Below are 12,734 nucleotides of genomic sequence, written 5' to 3' on the forward strand. Positions count from 1 at the left end.
CTTTCTAGAATGTTTAACATCTTCTTGAGGCCTGTGTTTGCAAAGGATTCTGTAAGTCTAGCAGTTGATCTGCATAATGGCACTCTAATAAAGTCACTAGGTTTATCCAACCTATGTAACAGAGTATTTCAGTTGTGTTTCTTTTACTTTATAGTTGAAGCAAAGGGGGGGGGGGTCTCATAAAGGCAAATAAATCCACCCTGACCCTTGTGAACCCTTTTCCTAAAATGTCACTGTAAAACTGGGCATGAGCCAAAATGAAAGGATAATACCTTATACAAATATCATTTCTTAACTATTTGAACTTGGAGTATTAATGGCAGAAAGTCCTTTTCTTGGATTCAAGTAGGTACCTTAATTTGTACCTTAATAGTAGGTTATGGTTTCTAAATGTTGAATGAGGCCTTCTTCCTTAAAAGAACAGTGTCGTTATTTTGGTCTTGGTCATGTCAGAACCAACAAACTGAAGTAATTATTTCCAAATTTCGATAATACAAGTTTTTTTCATTAAAGTTTTTTCTTTTTTTTTAAGTAGCCCATTTCATTGTGATAACATTTAAAATACTACTGGAACTCATTATGTGTAGCATTTCTAAATAGATACTTCCATATCTGGAAATATTTCTCCACACTTGGGCTCAGGCTCTCTTGATATGGCTAGGAAGAAATTTGACTATAATCCCTCCTTCCCTTTTTAAGTAGGCTCCATGCCCAGTGTGGAACACAGTGCAGGGCTTGAACTCATGACCCTGAGATCAAGACCCTGAGATTAAGACCTGAGCTGAAATCAAGAGTCGGGTGTGTGTGTATATATATATGTGTATATGTATACACGCGTGCGCGCGCACGCACACACGTCCCTGCTGAAATGTTTTGGGTAAAGAATCCAGAATTTGTGAAAATGAGAACACGTGAAAAAGAACACATTAGAAAAATTAACTGTATGTAGTATTTTGTACATATGTGGCATATCTGGGAAAGCTGAACTAGAATTGGCAAATCTGAAACATGCTTTACCATGACTTCATTCAGGTGTATTTGGATATCTTGATGTGCAAGTAACTGAAAATAATGCCAGTTAAGATTAAAAAGTTAATTTGAGTCCTACCTTTTTGTGATGCATTTATATAAAAACAGCTTGTTGAAATTGATAGATTTCGTGTAGTTCCCATAATGTTTATACTGATGTATTAGATTTCACTTACCTAAGCAAGCCATTTTTAAAGAAGATGCCTAGACACAATATGGTGTGTTTAGCTTAGTCTGCTTACCACTTGTACACAAATGCAGGGCTTTATGACTAGTAGAGCCATGTATTTTCCTGTTGAGCCCTCTTTATTTCGTTAATACCCACTGAAGACTTGAGTCCTATTTGACTTGTTGTCGCGACAACAGGTTCCGAAAGTACAGGTTACTCAGGTATTTGGCTTTTACAAATCATGGATTGTTCTTTATAGATCTCGAGTTATTCTTTCTTTCTAAGCATTTATTTTTCTTTTTCCCCAACCTCCCATCTCTTTCCAGGGCGTGATTGACTACATTTTCTATTCCAAGACTCATATGAACGTGCTTGGTGTCCTGGGGCCTTTAGATCCTCAATGGCTGGTTGAGAACAACATCACTGGGTGTCCGCACCCTCACATCCCTTCAGACCACTTCTCACTGTTAACACAACTTGAACTCCACCCTCCACTTCTGCCTCTTGTCAATGGTGTTCATTTGCCTAATCGGAGGTAGTGGAGTACTGCCCCGCACCGACGGGGGAGCTGTTGCTATGGACCTGTACAGTTGTAAATCAAAGTATGTAGGAGTGAAGTATGGCCATCCTTAAGCTGCTTCTTCAGGTTCCTTTCATTATGTGTTTGCTCTAAGATTTTGTACATTTTTGTGCATATTGGTATCATTTGGCACTAGGGCTGGAACCAAAGTATTACTCTTTCCAAATTTTTAATTTAACATATTTTTAAATTCGACCTTCTTCATTATTATATTAGGAGTCAACATTCATAATTAATCACCAATTCAAGGCCCAACAAGAGTGTATTTGTTTTTCCAAAACAAATACTTTCTTTTGAACGGTTTCAAATGAGCCAACCATTTTTGTAAAAGGCAATTTTTAAAAACTATAAATATGACATTTTAAACTGAATGATGGCATGCCTTACAGGAAAAGTTTCTTGGATTTCTGTTTTCCATTATAACAAACTGATTTTTGGCTCCCCAAGTCTTTTGCACATTAACAAAGCACTTAAATTTGCTAGATCTGTACATAAACTATGATACAGCCTTTAACCATAATATGAAAAATAGAGAAATTAAAGATGGTTGCACAATATGCTTTCAAAATCAAGCATTCAACAGCACATGACAGTTTGTTGGGCAAGCGCTGGTTATTTTTTTTTTTTTTTGAGGAATCACTCTGTATTTAGTTCCTCTATTAGTTATAACCTCATTAGAAGTATTAATTTTAAGCCTTTCTGTCCAGTTTATTTATTGGGAAATAGTGGGTAATTTCTACTGCCACACATCTTGAAAATAGGATATGTTATATTTTAGGATGCCCACAAAATTAGTGTCCGGTATTTTTCATTATTCTCATCTACCTTTTTCTGTCTGGTTGTGCTAGAGAAACAGATATTATATGATCTGTATAATAATTTTTGCTGTTATAGTCAAATGTTTAAAAAAAAAAAAACCAAACTACTGAATAAAACCCCCCGATCCAAGTTTTAAAAGGGAAAAGTGATACAAATATCTCATGTGTTTCCCGAAGTAGACAAGTGGCTATTAGTTTTGGCTTTTTGAGGTAACAGTGGAAAGGATTTGGTGGTGGTGGGGGAGAAAGAACAGGGAGTAGCTGAAAACCTCGGATCATTTTCCTGACTCTAGTTGCCAAATGGCCATTATATGCTTTTAATCTTTGTTTCCGTTGTCTGTCAGGGTTGAATTAAGAAGCTACTGGTTTATTCCCAACTGTCAATGCTCTTTAGAAGTGTTGGAATACTTTTTTTGCCCAGGAGGGGCCAGTTAAAAATCTGTGACTCAAGAGGCAGTGAACGTAATACTGTTTTCTGGGGGAAAAATTGGTTCGCTACTTGATGTTAATTATGGCACAGTTAACAGGAAAAGGTTGTGTCTGTGTTTTTAAGTTTTTCTTTATTCTGCTTTTTTGCTGCTATAAGAGTTTTCTGAAATTTATATTTTAAACTTTTCATGCACTTTACTGTTTCTAGTCTCAAAATGTGATATTTTTAATAAACAAGAAATTTTCCATTATGTGAATGAAATTTTAAAAGAAAATAGCCTATATTTGTGTCTCACTAATATATAAAGTACAGGTCAAATTTAAATTATTTAATTAGTTTTAAATATATACAATTTGCCTCCTCTTTCAAACCTAACATCTTAGGCTGTTTTATTAGTCTTAAATGATGCATTTCCTTTGGTCCTTTTATACTAATTTCTTCCATAGTAAATTAATCCGGCTGTATGAGATAATATTTCCCCAGAAGGATAATTTTAGTGGGACGTGGGTGGTGGGATGATGTAATGTCATATACGGGATTGCATCAGAAGGGTTCTGTAAAGCCTAAACTCCCTTTTAAAAGTGCCTAGTGATAGAGGCGTTGTTTGTCATCTATTATAATTGGAATGTCATTGTAGTTGAGTGAAGTTTGATGTAAATAAAATATTCTTTTAAAAATGGTAAAGTACCAGAATAAACAAATAACAAGGAAACAACCATTAAGGTGACAGATTTTCCTCAATGTGCAGGTATCCCTTCTTATATACCTCAAACATTCAACATCTAGCCATGCAAATTGATTACCTGAACCATAGTACTGGAAAGTAGAATAGCATGAAAAACTTAATTTTGTGGACATTACCTTTTTTTGTAATCAGCTACTGTATGTTTTATTTTAAATCTTTTGTTTTGGGTGGGTTTTCTGCTCTGGAGGTATATGCACTAACAAAAGATTTTCCTCCTTTCATATACGCATGTTAATTAGCAATGTGAGCAATATTTCCTACCATACTTCACTCCCAATATTTTTTGAGATGTTTGTATAAAATGGAATTTAAAGTTCACTTATGATTGTATATGAACCACAGAGGAGCCCATTTATTAATAAAAAACTTTTTTAATAGTTAAATGTAGAGGGAAAAAATAAAAAAAAATTGGGAAACATTGTAAACAGCTTAAGTTTATTTTGTGTATGATCGAGGCACTCTGTTGCAGGAAGGTGTGTAATTGGGTTCTCTCTGCTTCCAAATGCACTCTTTCAAACCATTCATTATCCTGTGTATTTTTAATGTGGTTTTAGTAAATGTTGGTAGTAGCTCTGTTGAAGTAGGTAATTGTGTTATGTTTTGGGTGGCACACACACTTGGGGCATGGTAACCCAAATTTCATGTGCACGGTTTCCCTTTAGCCCACTGCCCAAATTTCACACACCTTTCACCCTTTGTTCCCTTTGTAAAAGGAGTGGTATCTGTTTTGAGCTGCCAATTCAGATGATCAGAAATGCTGCTCTCCTCAGTATTGTCTTGTTACAATGCATGCCATTTGGAACTTTGGCAGTGAGAAGCCAAAAGGAAGAGGTGAATGACATATGGTATATATTCAATGAAAGTAAATATTTATGCTTATATACTTTCTAGTTCTCAGAATCTAAGTTTAATAAGCTTTATGCCATTGGGGCTGCTGCATATTTTATCTGAAGCTAAGAGAAAATTCGGGCATTTTTAGGTTGTGATAATGTGTTTTTGTTTTAACTGTTAAATATGATTTCTGATAATTGTCTAAGAACTGGAGTGTTCCTTAAATTTATTAAAACAGTGTTGTTTGGGGAAGGGAAAATTGCACTGTTTGCTATTACAACAGTCATACAAGTGCATGTCAAGTCACCCACTCTCTCAGGCATCAGTATCCGCCTCATAGCTTTACCCATTTTGATGGGGAATATTGCAGCATCCTCAGGACTGACATCTGGGAAAGGCTCAAATCCACTTACTGCTCCTTGCTTGTTGACTTTGTTTTAAAATATTGTGCCTGGTGTCAACTTTTAAGCAACAGCACTGCCTAAAAGCAAGCAGAGAACAGAATCCCAGCACCATTCTATAGGCAACTTTTTAGAATTCAGATATAGTAAATCTGTTCAAGATTTATGATGTTTTATGTAAAAAAAATTTTGTACAACGTAGCTGAATATTTTTGTTTCATTTCTTTGATGTAAGGCGTGTGAACGTTCGTTTGAATATCACATGTTAAAGTCAGGTAATGGCACAATGGGTTCTGAGACCAGCTTCCCGCCCCCCCCCCATTTGCCTTGTTCCAAGCTCTTTCTTTTCAAATTGCTTTTCTGATATTCATAGGCAGATATTTAATTTTACTAATAAGCGTCCCGTGTGAATGTATTAAAGAAGCCACTGTGTTTTAGTGTTGTAGTTTGCAGAAATATAAAGCTTCTTTTCTTATCTGTCCCTGTTAGTCGGTGTGTTACAGTTATGTATTGAATCACAGAGAAGGGAGAAAGTTGAAGGATACCTAAGGCTCATATCACTTGATTCTTTGGTGGGTTGTATTAGAATTGAGGATGTGGCACATTAAAACTGGAACATAGGCAAACAACTGTGTTCCATTTTAAAATTGTATCTCCTAAGTATCTCTTATTAAGTGGGTGAAAAATTAAGTTTGTATTTGCATTTCCAAGAGTTTCTAAAAATCACAAATGCTATCTATACTTTCAAATCAAATAGCAAGAAGTAGAGAAAGCACAAGACAAAATAGATTAAATATGTTCTTTGATGGAATGAGAGGCATGTGGTTTTCATTCCTAATACAGGGCTAGGTTTTCTAGCAAATTGACTGTGTCCCCGTACTTACCAGTACTTATTTGTATTTAAGTCTTATATTCTGAGAGATTTTAATAGCTTTGTAAAATGTACTGACTGAGCAGTAGCTTTGGTCACAGAAAACATAGTTTCTGATACATTTGGCAGGCCATAGAATAATGGTTATATAGCAAGCAATGACTTTATGGCACGTTTTCAAAAGTACCACTCATATATACCTATATTTTGACAGAAATGTGAATTCTCACATTTATGAGGTACTCTCTTTCTCTCTGACCTGCCCTACCCTTAAAAAAAAAAACAACTTTCTAATGTGCAGGTTTGTTTAACCTTTTCCTTCTGAATTATGTCATGTTTATAGAACTCTGAGAATTCTAGGTAGATAAATTAACTAGGAAAAGTAGAATATTTTTCTAAGCCAGGAACTCCAACTAAAGTTTTCAGTTTGTTGGCAGATGAGAACTTTTATACTTATGGTTGCTTTGATTTTATTTTTTTATGGCATCATGATCACCAAATTCAAATTAAGACTTAAATAAATTAGTACACCCTTAACCTGGCTTATTTACCAAAGTTGAAATCTGTTTCCAAAACAGGATGGCAAGAGCATCTTTCATTTTACAGAATGATTTGGAAATGTTTATTGTATAAGCATCATCATAAAGCCTCTGGGGAAGAAGAAAAAAGAAAGCTCTTCAAGCTATACTGCAGGGTGTTCCAAATAAGATCCATGAAAAGAAAAAAAATTTCTTTTCAGGAAGGTGGTCAGGGAGAGCATGCATGTTTTCTTATTTTAACCAAATGCCTTCTTTATGTAAGTTTCTCTGTTGCATTACTCAAGTCCTACAGCAAGAAGTAGGGAGATAACTAGGAAAAACAAGCTTGGTTAACCTACTTAGTAATTCCTTTTGGCCTAAGTTTGTTTGGGTTTTTCTTGGAACCAAAGGAAAACAAGCATGTTGAGGTTTTATTCAGCATACGTTATGACATGGAAGTAATGGAATGTTTTTAAGTAAAATTTTGCTTTCAAAGCATATGAAATAAGGACATTTCTGTCAACTAAATGTTCATTTTTTATGGCACTTAGTATAAACTCAGTAGCATTGTCCCAAAATTAGAAATTGTGTTATCAGAAACAATAAATCACATTTTGAAAGGGGTATGTAAATGCCAAGTGATATGACTCTTTTGGCATAGTACCTTGGTACATACAGCTTTCCGAAACTTTGAGAAGTCATAGTTTGGCACCTGTTAGTAGTTCTTTGTTTCAACAATCTCCCCAGATTTAGATAATTTTCCTACTTGTGTATCTGTCACTTTTAACTCTAAAAGCATAAGAATCATGGTAACCCTCTCAGAAGTGGTCCGTCCTTGCTCATTTTAGTTTTGTGTTAATTTCTAGTTACTTGACATATAACTGTATTTTCTTTGAAGCTAACAATGGTTATATGTACCACATTTGTTTAGTTAGTTATCTTAACTCACACAATTGGCTCAGCATCGATGTGTCAAACAATGGCTTTGCTTCTTAACAGGCTTAGTTTCCTGCTACTTGTTTCAGTCTTGATACAGTAAGTGATGCAGTAGTCTGGGTGTGTATGTATTCAGAAGCTGTACTGTTCTTTCTCTGTGCTTAACTTGCTAAAAATATATTCCCTTACCTGTGAAATTCCTGAGCGGTGCTCTGCCAACTTTTTTGGGGGGGTGGGGGGAGGAGTTTGGATGGCTGTATTACTGCACACTGGATCTGGAATTGTTCAGTGTTGTGAGTGGCAAATTTCTTAAACACCAGCAGCACTGAGAAGTGCACTATGGGCATTCGTACAGTTGTCCAAATGCAAGCATTTCTTTCATCCAGGAGAAGTTGAGGAATAGAGTACATTGGAGTCCTTGGAATATTTTGAGGATGAGCATTTCAAACTTCGGCTTTTTTACCTCTGGATGGGGTGGTATGAAGGGAGTTTTGTTTTTGTTTTTGTTTTTTAAGAGAACGTGTGTGTTTGTACCTTCTCTTTCGGAAAGGCCAGGGTGTTGATCACATTCACTTTGGGTTAATTTATATCTTCCATCGTGATTTCTTTCAACCATAAAACAAGTGCCAACTAAATATCCATGAGACGATCTACTCTTCAACTCAATTTACCATTTGAATAGGGAAAGGTTCATTTATTTTCATTATTTGGCATTAAGTTAATAATTCATTGTTTTGCCTAAATTTGAGTCATTCTGTGGCCTATAAAGTGTTTTTGTAACTAATTTAATGGTTGGTAAGCAAAGCACTTCAGTTTAAAACTGAACAAGATATTTTGGTAATTTTTCCCCTGAATACTTGGGGGTTTCTACTGATACTATTTCAGAACAAATTCTCCTGTTTTAGGTTGTATATTTACTTTGTTTTTGTCCTAAGAAAAAGCCAAGCACTAAATCAATTTGTTACTGTGTTCCAATAATCAGTTTAAGATCTAAGATTTTCCTTTCTTTTTCTTTTTTCTTATGTTCTTTTTTTTTTCATTCATTCTCTTTTTAATTAGAAGACTTAATGAAGTGCCATGTAATTATAGCTTACTAGTGTTTAATGTTTAATAGACTGGTTCTGTGGTGTCCTAATCATTTAACACTCTGTCATCCTTGGAGAAAGTGGTTCTGCTCTTACTGAACACATTCTCTCTGACAAAATCACCAGCTGCTTTATTTTTCTATTTATTACAGTTAAACAGTTGATGAGATCTGAAACTTGAGCAAACTGCTCAGCTGAGATGTTTTCACAATAGACACTGTACAAAATGTGCGTGCAAAAGGACACAGTTGGGTGGTAGTATTTTTTCATTAATGTGAACATTGACTAAACAAAGCAGTCCTGCCTTTTAAATCTTGTGGCAGCTCAGAGGGAGGTGCTTAAGAACCTTAACTACTATGTCAGATGACAAAATACTTTTTTCCATTTTGGAGATTGGGTACTGCTCACACATGATGTATAGGGCTAAATATATGCTTGTTTCCTTGCACCTGTGTATTTCCTCTTCTCTCCCTCCCTTTCCTTCCCCTGTAGGCAATAAATGGCCATTTTGCAACTGCATACCTTTGTCTTGGTTTTTTACTGTACTTGTGCAGTATGTGTCTGCTTTTAGGTCAGTACGTCTCTTGGAAAGTGAAGTAAGAAGCCAAGGTAATTCAGGCAAAAAGTTACAAATTCATGCTACTCCCCCCCCCCCCCATGAAAGCTATATTACTGCTTAAATAGTACTTTGTTTAGAATAGATTTGGAAGTTAGGCTTAGTTATGGCTTGCTTTGGCTGAAGAAATCTGAGCAGAGGGACTCAGAAGTGAGGCTTTAAGACCCAGTGTGCAATTTGCCGTATTCCCTTTTCTTGCCTTGGTGATAATAGAAGTGTATATTGAGATTCAACTTTCCATCCTAAATCTTTGACTTTGACGAACAGAGCTCGCCTGCTGACCTACACAGAAAGAGAAGTGAGAGAAACAACAGCCAAATCTCAATGTCTTCATAAAGTAAAGTTTTGTTATTGCAGCATGATCTAGCCCATCCTGACTGATATACAACCATCAGATCTGCTGAGTTACCAGCAGTAATCTGTCTCAATTAGTGGACCTCCCAAGACCTAGAATAAACTCATTCAACAAACATTTCAAGTATCTACTATGAACAAAGTGCTTTGGTGATATAAAGTTGGACAAGTTCCATATCCTCCCAAGAATTCACTTTGCAAACACTCTTTTATGACGTAAAATATTAAGGTGTTATAGTAAAGGTATCTTAAATTTTTAGAAATCTTGGAAGGGGGGAGGGAAAGGCTCACAAATAGCTATTTTGAAACTGTTTAGGGATATTCAGTTGAAAAGTGATTTTAAGATATGGTGTGATTGAGACCAGATTATTCTCGAAGAGCATAAAACAAACAAAAAAACAGCTGTCCAGTTTAATAAGTGCTTAGGGAAGGTAATGGAAGGTTTTGTGGAAACAGATTGTGAGCATCAACAAATATCTAGCTCATTGCCTGGTCACTGGCCATTTTTACCGACCCCAGGGATCCTTTCTTTATAGAGGTCCTGACACTGGCCAGCCTTTAGGAAGCACTCCAAAAATAGAATCACTTCAAGTGTATCTCAGAGGGACCAGATTTCAGGACAACTGGCTTATTAAGAAGATACTCCTAAGATAGAGGAATCAAGACACTAACCAAGTGTCCTTGCATTCCATCATGTGACCTTGATAAAAATGTACCATTAATGGTAAAATGGATGTAAGAAATCGAATCTCATGAAATGTTAGAAAAATCAGACACCAAGACGAGTTTGCATGCAGGTAATTTATTTGGAGAAATGATCCCAGGGAAGAAAGGGGGTATAGGAATAACAATAGAGAAAGAGGGAAAGCCAAGTCAAGAGTGCAATATTGAGCCAGTCACCTCTCTGGGCAACTGGGACATAAACTTGCCACTGACCCTTAATGCACTCAAAATTGTCTTCAATGAGAGAGGAGAGAATTTGTGGGCTCCCATGAGAAAAGTGTGTTAATTCTTTTTCCTGTCTGTTTGTACATCTATTAAATTCACTAAGTAGGTTCCTGCAGGAATCCCATATAATAATAGTGGGGAAATGGAGTGGGCGATGGTCCAGAAAGCAAAAGGCGAAGTGCTATTAAGTTACACTTGTGTGCAACTGGTCGCCAAGCTATGATGGCAGTAAGGAAGTGAGCTGAGAGGATGTGAGGCATCTGAGGACTGACATAATGACGTGGTGTAATCTCAACAAAATACGGAGGAGAACAAGGTAGAGTCCACTGCTGCAGCTGATTCTGAGGCTATGATGAATAGCTGTCACCCTCTCTCTTCTGTCAGCATTCCAGATTTTACTCAGCTTTGCACCAGTGCACCAGTGCTTCTAGATTGCTTTCCTAAGGTTTGGCAACCAATACCTTCATCCCAACAAGATGTTTTGTGCTTGTTGGGCATGGTTGCTTGAGTTTGCCAGCCATCGCTGGACGCGATAGAAGCAAGAGCTGTCCGTGAATCACTTGGGTTCCAGAAAGGCTTATTCTTGCCTCCCATTGTGTACCAGCAACCTTACTTTTTCATGCCAGAACAATGAATCTTTGTACACTAGCATTGTGAGCCTGAAATGACCCCTTCCTGGGGACCTCCAATGCCTGGAAGATATGTGGGTATTAAGGCTCAGTCTAAGTCCACCTCAGAACCTCTGAAATGCCATCCCATCCCAGAGTTTCCCACATGTTGCACATTAATCTCTATTTCAGAGTATGCTTCCAAAGGAACACAACCTGCCACACCAAATTTCAAGAAATCATGCCAGCAGCTATTAGGACTGACTTTTTACTAAGACTAAAATCTTGAATCACAATAGAATGCCACCATATCAATAAATTATTCCTTCTGCAGTCTTAGGTATCTCAGATTCAACACTTTCAAGATCCACTACTGTATGTTTCTTCAGTCCCTGGACATAGTGTTAGGTCTTAGAAGTCTTTGGGTGTGAAAGCTATTTTTCTTTCAGTTTAAGTGCTATATACGTCTGTTCAGTTGGTACTGTGATGTCACCATAATTACTGATCTCAAATTCAAAGAAGGGAGGCATGGGTGGGTCTTAAGGAGGACAAACAGTCTTTTGAGGCATCTTTCACAAGTAAGAACTTTGCAAGTTATCCAGGCAAAAGGAGGTTTCTTTTTCTAGGAAGGGGGAGGGCCCTAAGAGTTCAAGGACATCTGGGGATTTGAGCTTCTCTGGCTTTTTACTTGTTTTAAAAAATTTATTTGAGAGAAAGGGTGTGAAGGGTGGAGGACAGGGAGAGAGAATCTCAAGCAGACTCCCCGCTGAGTGCAGAGCCCAGTGCTAGGCTCGATCTCATGACCCTGGGATCATGACCTGGGCCAAAATCAAGAATCCGAAGCTTAACTGACTAAGTCACCCAGGTGCCTCTTCTCTGGTTTTTCTATCACATGTTCCTATCCCAGCGTTTAGAACTTCACTTTGCAGAACCTTGAAGATTATGCTCATCTTTGTTGTGGCTCTGCTACCGTTACACACATCCTGTGTCTGATCTTTAGCACTGTTTACCCCATGGCTGCTGAAATAATCATTAAAGCACTGTCCTGGGTGTATCTGATTTTCACAGTATGTCTTGAGTTGAAATTGGCTAATCTGAGCCTGTCATTTTCTTTTTTCAAGATGTCCAAAGTAAATCTTGAGAGCCCGACAACCTCACAGTCCTTATACTTAAAACTGCACCATATGGTATAGGTGTTACTGCTTCCCCTGTAAACTGGTGCTTCTCTGCCCCCTGTACTTCAAATCCACCACCAGTGAAAGTGCACTGGGGTCATCCACAAACAACGGAGTGACTAGAGAGTGATCCAGATCCAGAAGCATCTGCTTTGTTGGGCTGCTTCTGTTAATGACTGTCTTGGCCCAAGTTTCTCCAAAGAACAGAGTCCGGGAGATCTTCCTTGCAGGTATTTGATGTTGAGATGTGGTCTTAAGAAACAAGAGTGGGAACTAGGAAGAATTAAATGGGGAAAGAACACGAGCCCATTCGATGGTGTGCTCTTCAGCTGATTACTTCTGTGAGCAACTAAGGCTTGAACTTACCAGGAGCCCTCCAAGGAACCAAGTAAAATGCACCTGTGAATGTCCACCTGAGGAGTGGAAGAGGAGAAGATTTATCCAATGGCTGCTCTACCCTCGTGGTCAGCGGTCATTTACCTGGATGTTATTAACTCTCTCATCTGTTTTTTGAGAGCTTTTATCCTCAAATATGATGTGGTGGGGGATCTTGAATTTTGTTAAAACAAGTCAAGGAAATGTACTTAAAATCACAACAGCAAATGATAAAGTTCTTATTA

The 12,734-nt window shown here is 37.3% G+C and overlaps 1 protein-coding gene across 5 annotated transcripts in view; it reads left to right on the top strand.

The window, feature by feature from the left end:
* Window positions 1–8,932, top strand: part of CNOT6L (CCR4-NOT transcription complex subunit 6 like) — a 117,662-nt gene extending 108,730 nt beyond the window's left edge. For all 5 annotated transcript variants that reach the window (XM_032883681.1, XM_032883430.1, XM_032883342.1 and 2 more), the window contains exon 12: window positions 1,525–8,932. In XM_032883681.1, coding sequence (XP_032739572.1) covers window positions 1,525–1,737 — 213 coding nt within the window. In that variant the 3' untranslated portion in view covers window positions 1,738–8,932. The remainder of the gene's footprint in view (window positions 1–1,524) is intronic.
* Window positions 8,933–12,734: the final 3,802 nt, after the last annotated feature.

Source organism: Lontra canadensis, unplaced genomic scaffold (assembly GCF_010015895.1).
Source record: "Lontra canadensis isolate GAN:19392208 unplaced genomic scaffold, GSC_riverotter_1.0 scaffold1, whole genome shotgun sequence".
Lineage (NCBI taxonomy): Eukaryota > Metazoa > Chordata > Mammalia > Carnivora > Mustelidae > Lontra > Lontra canadensis.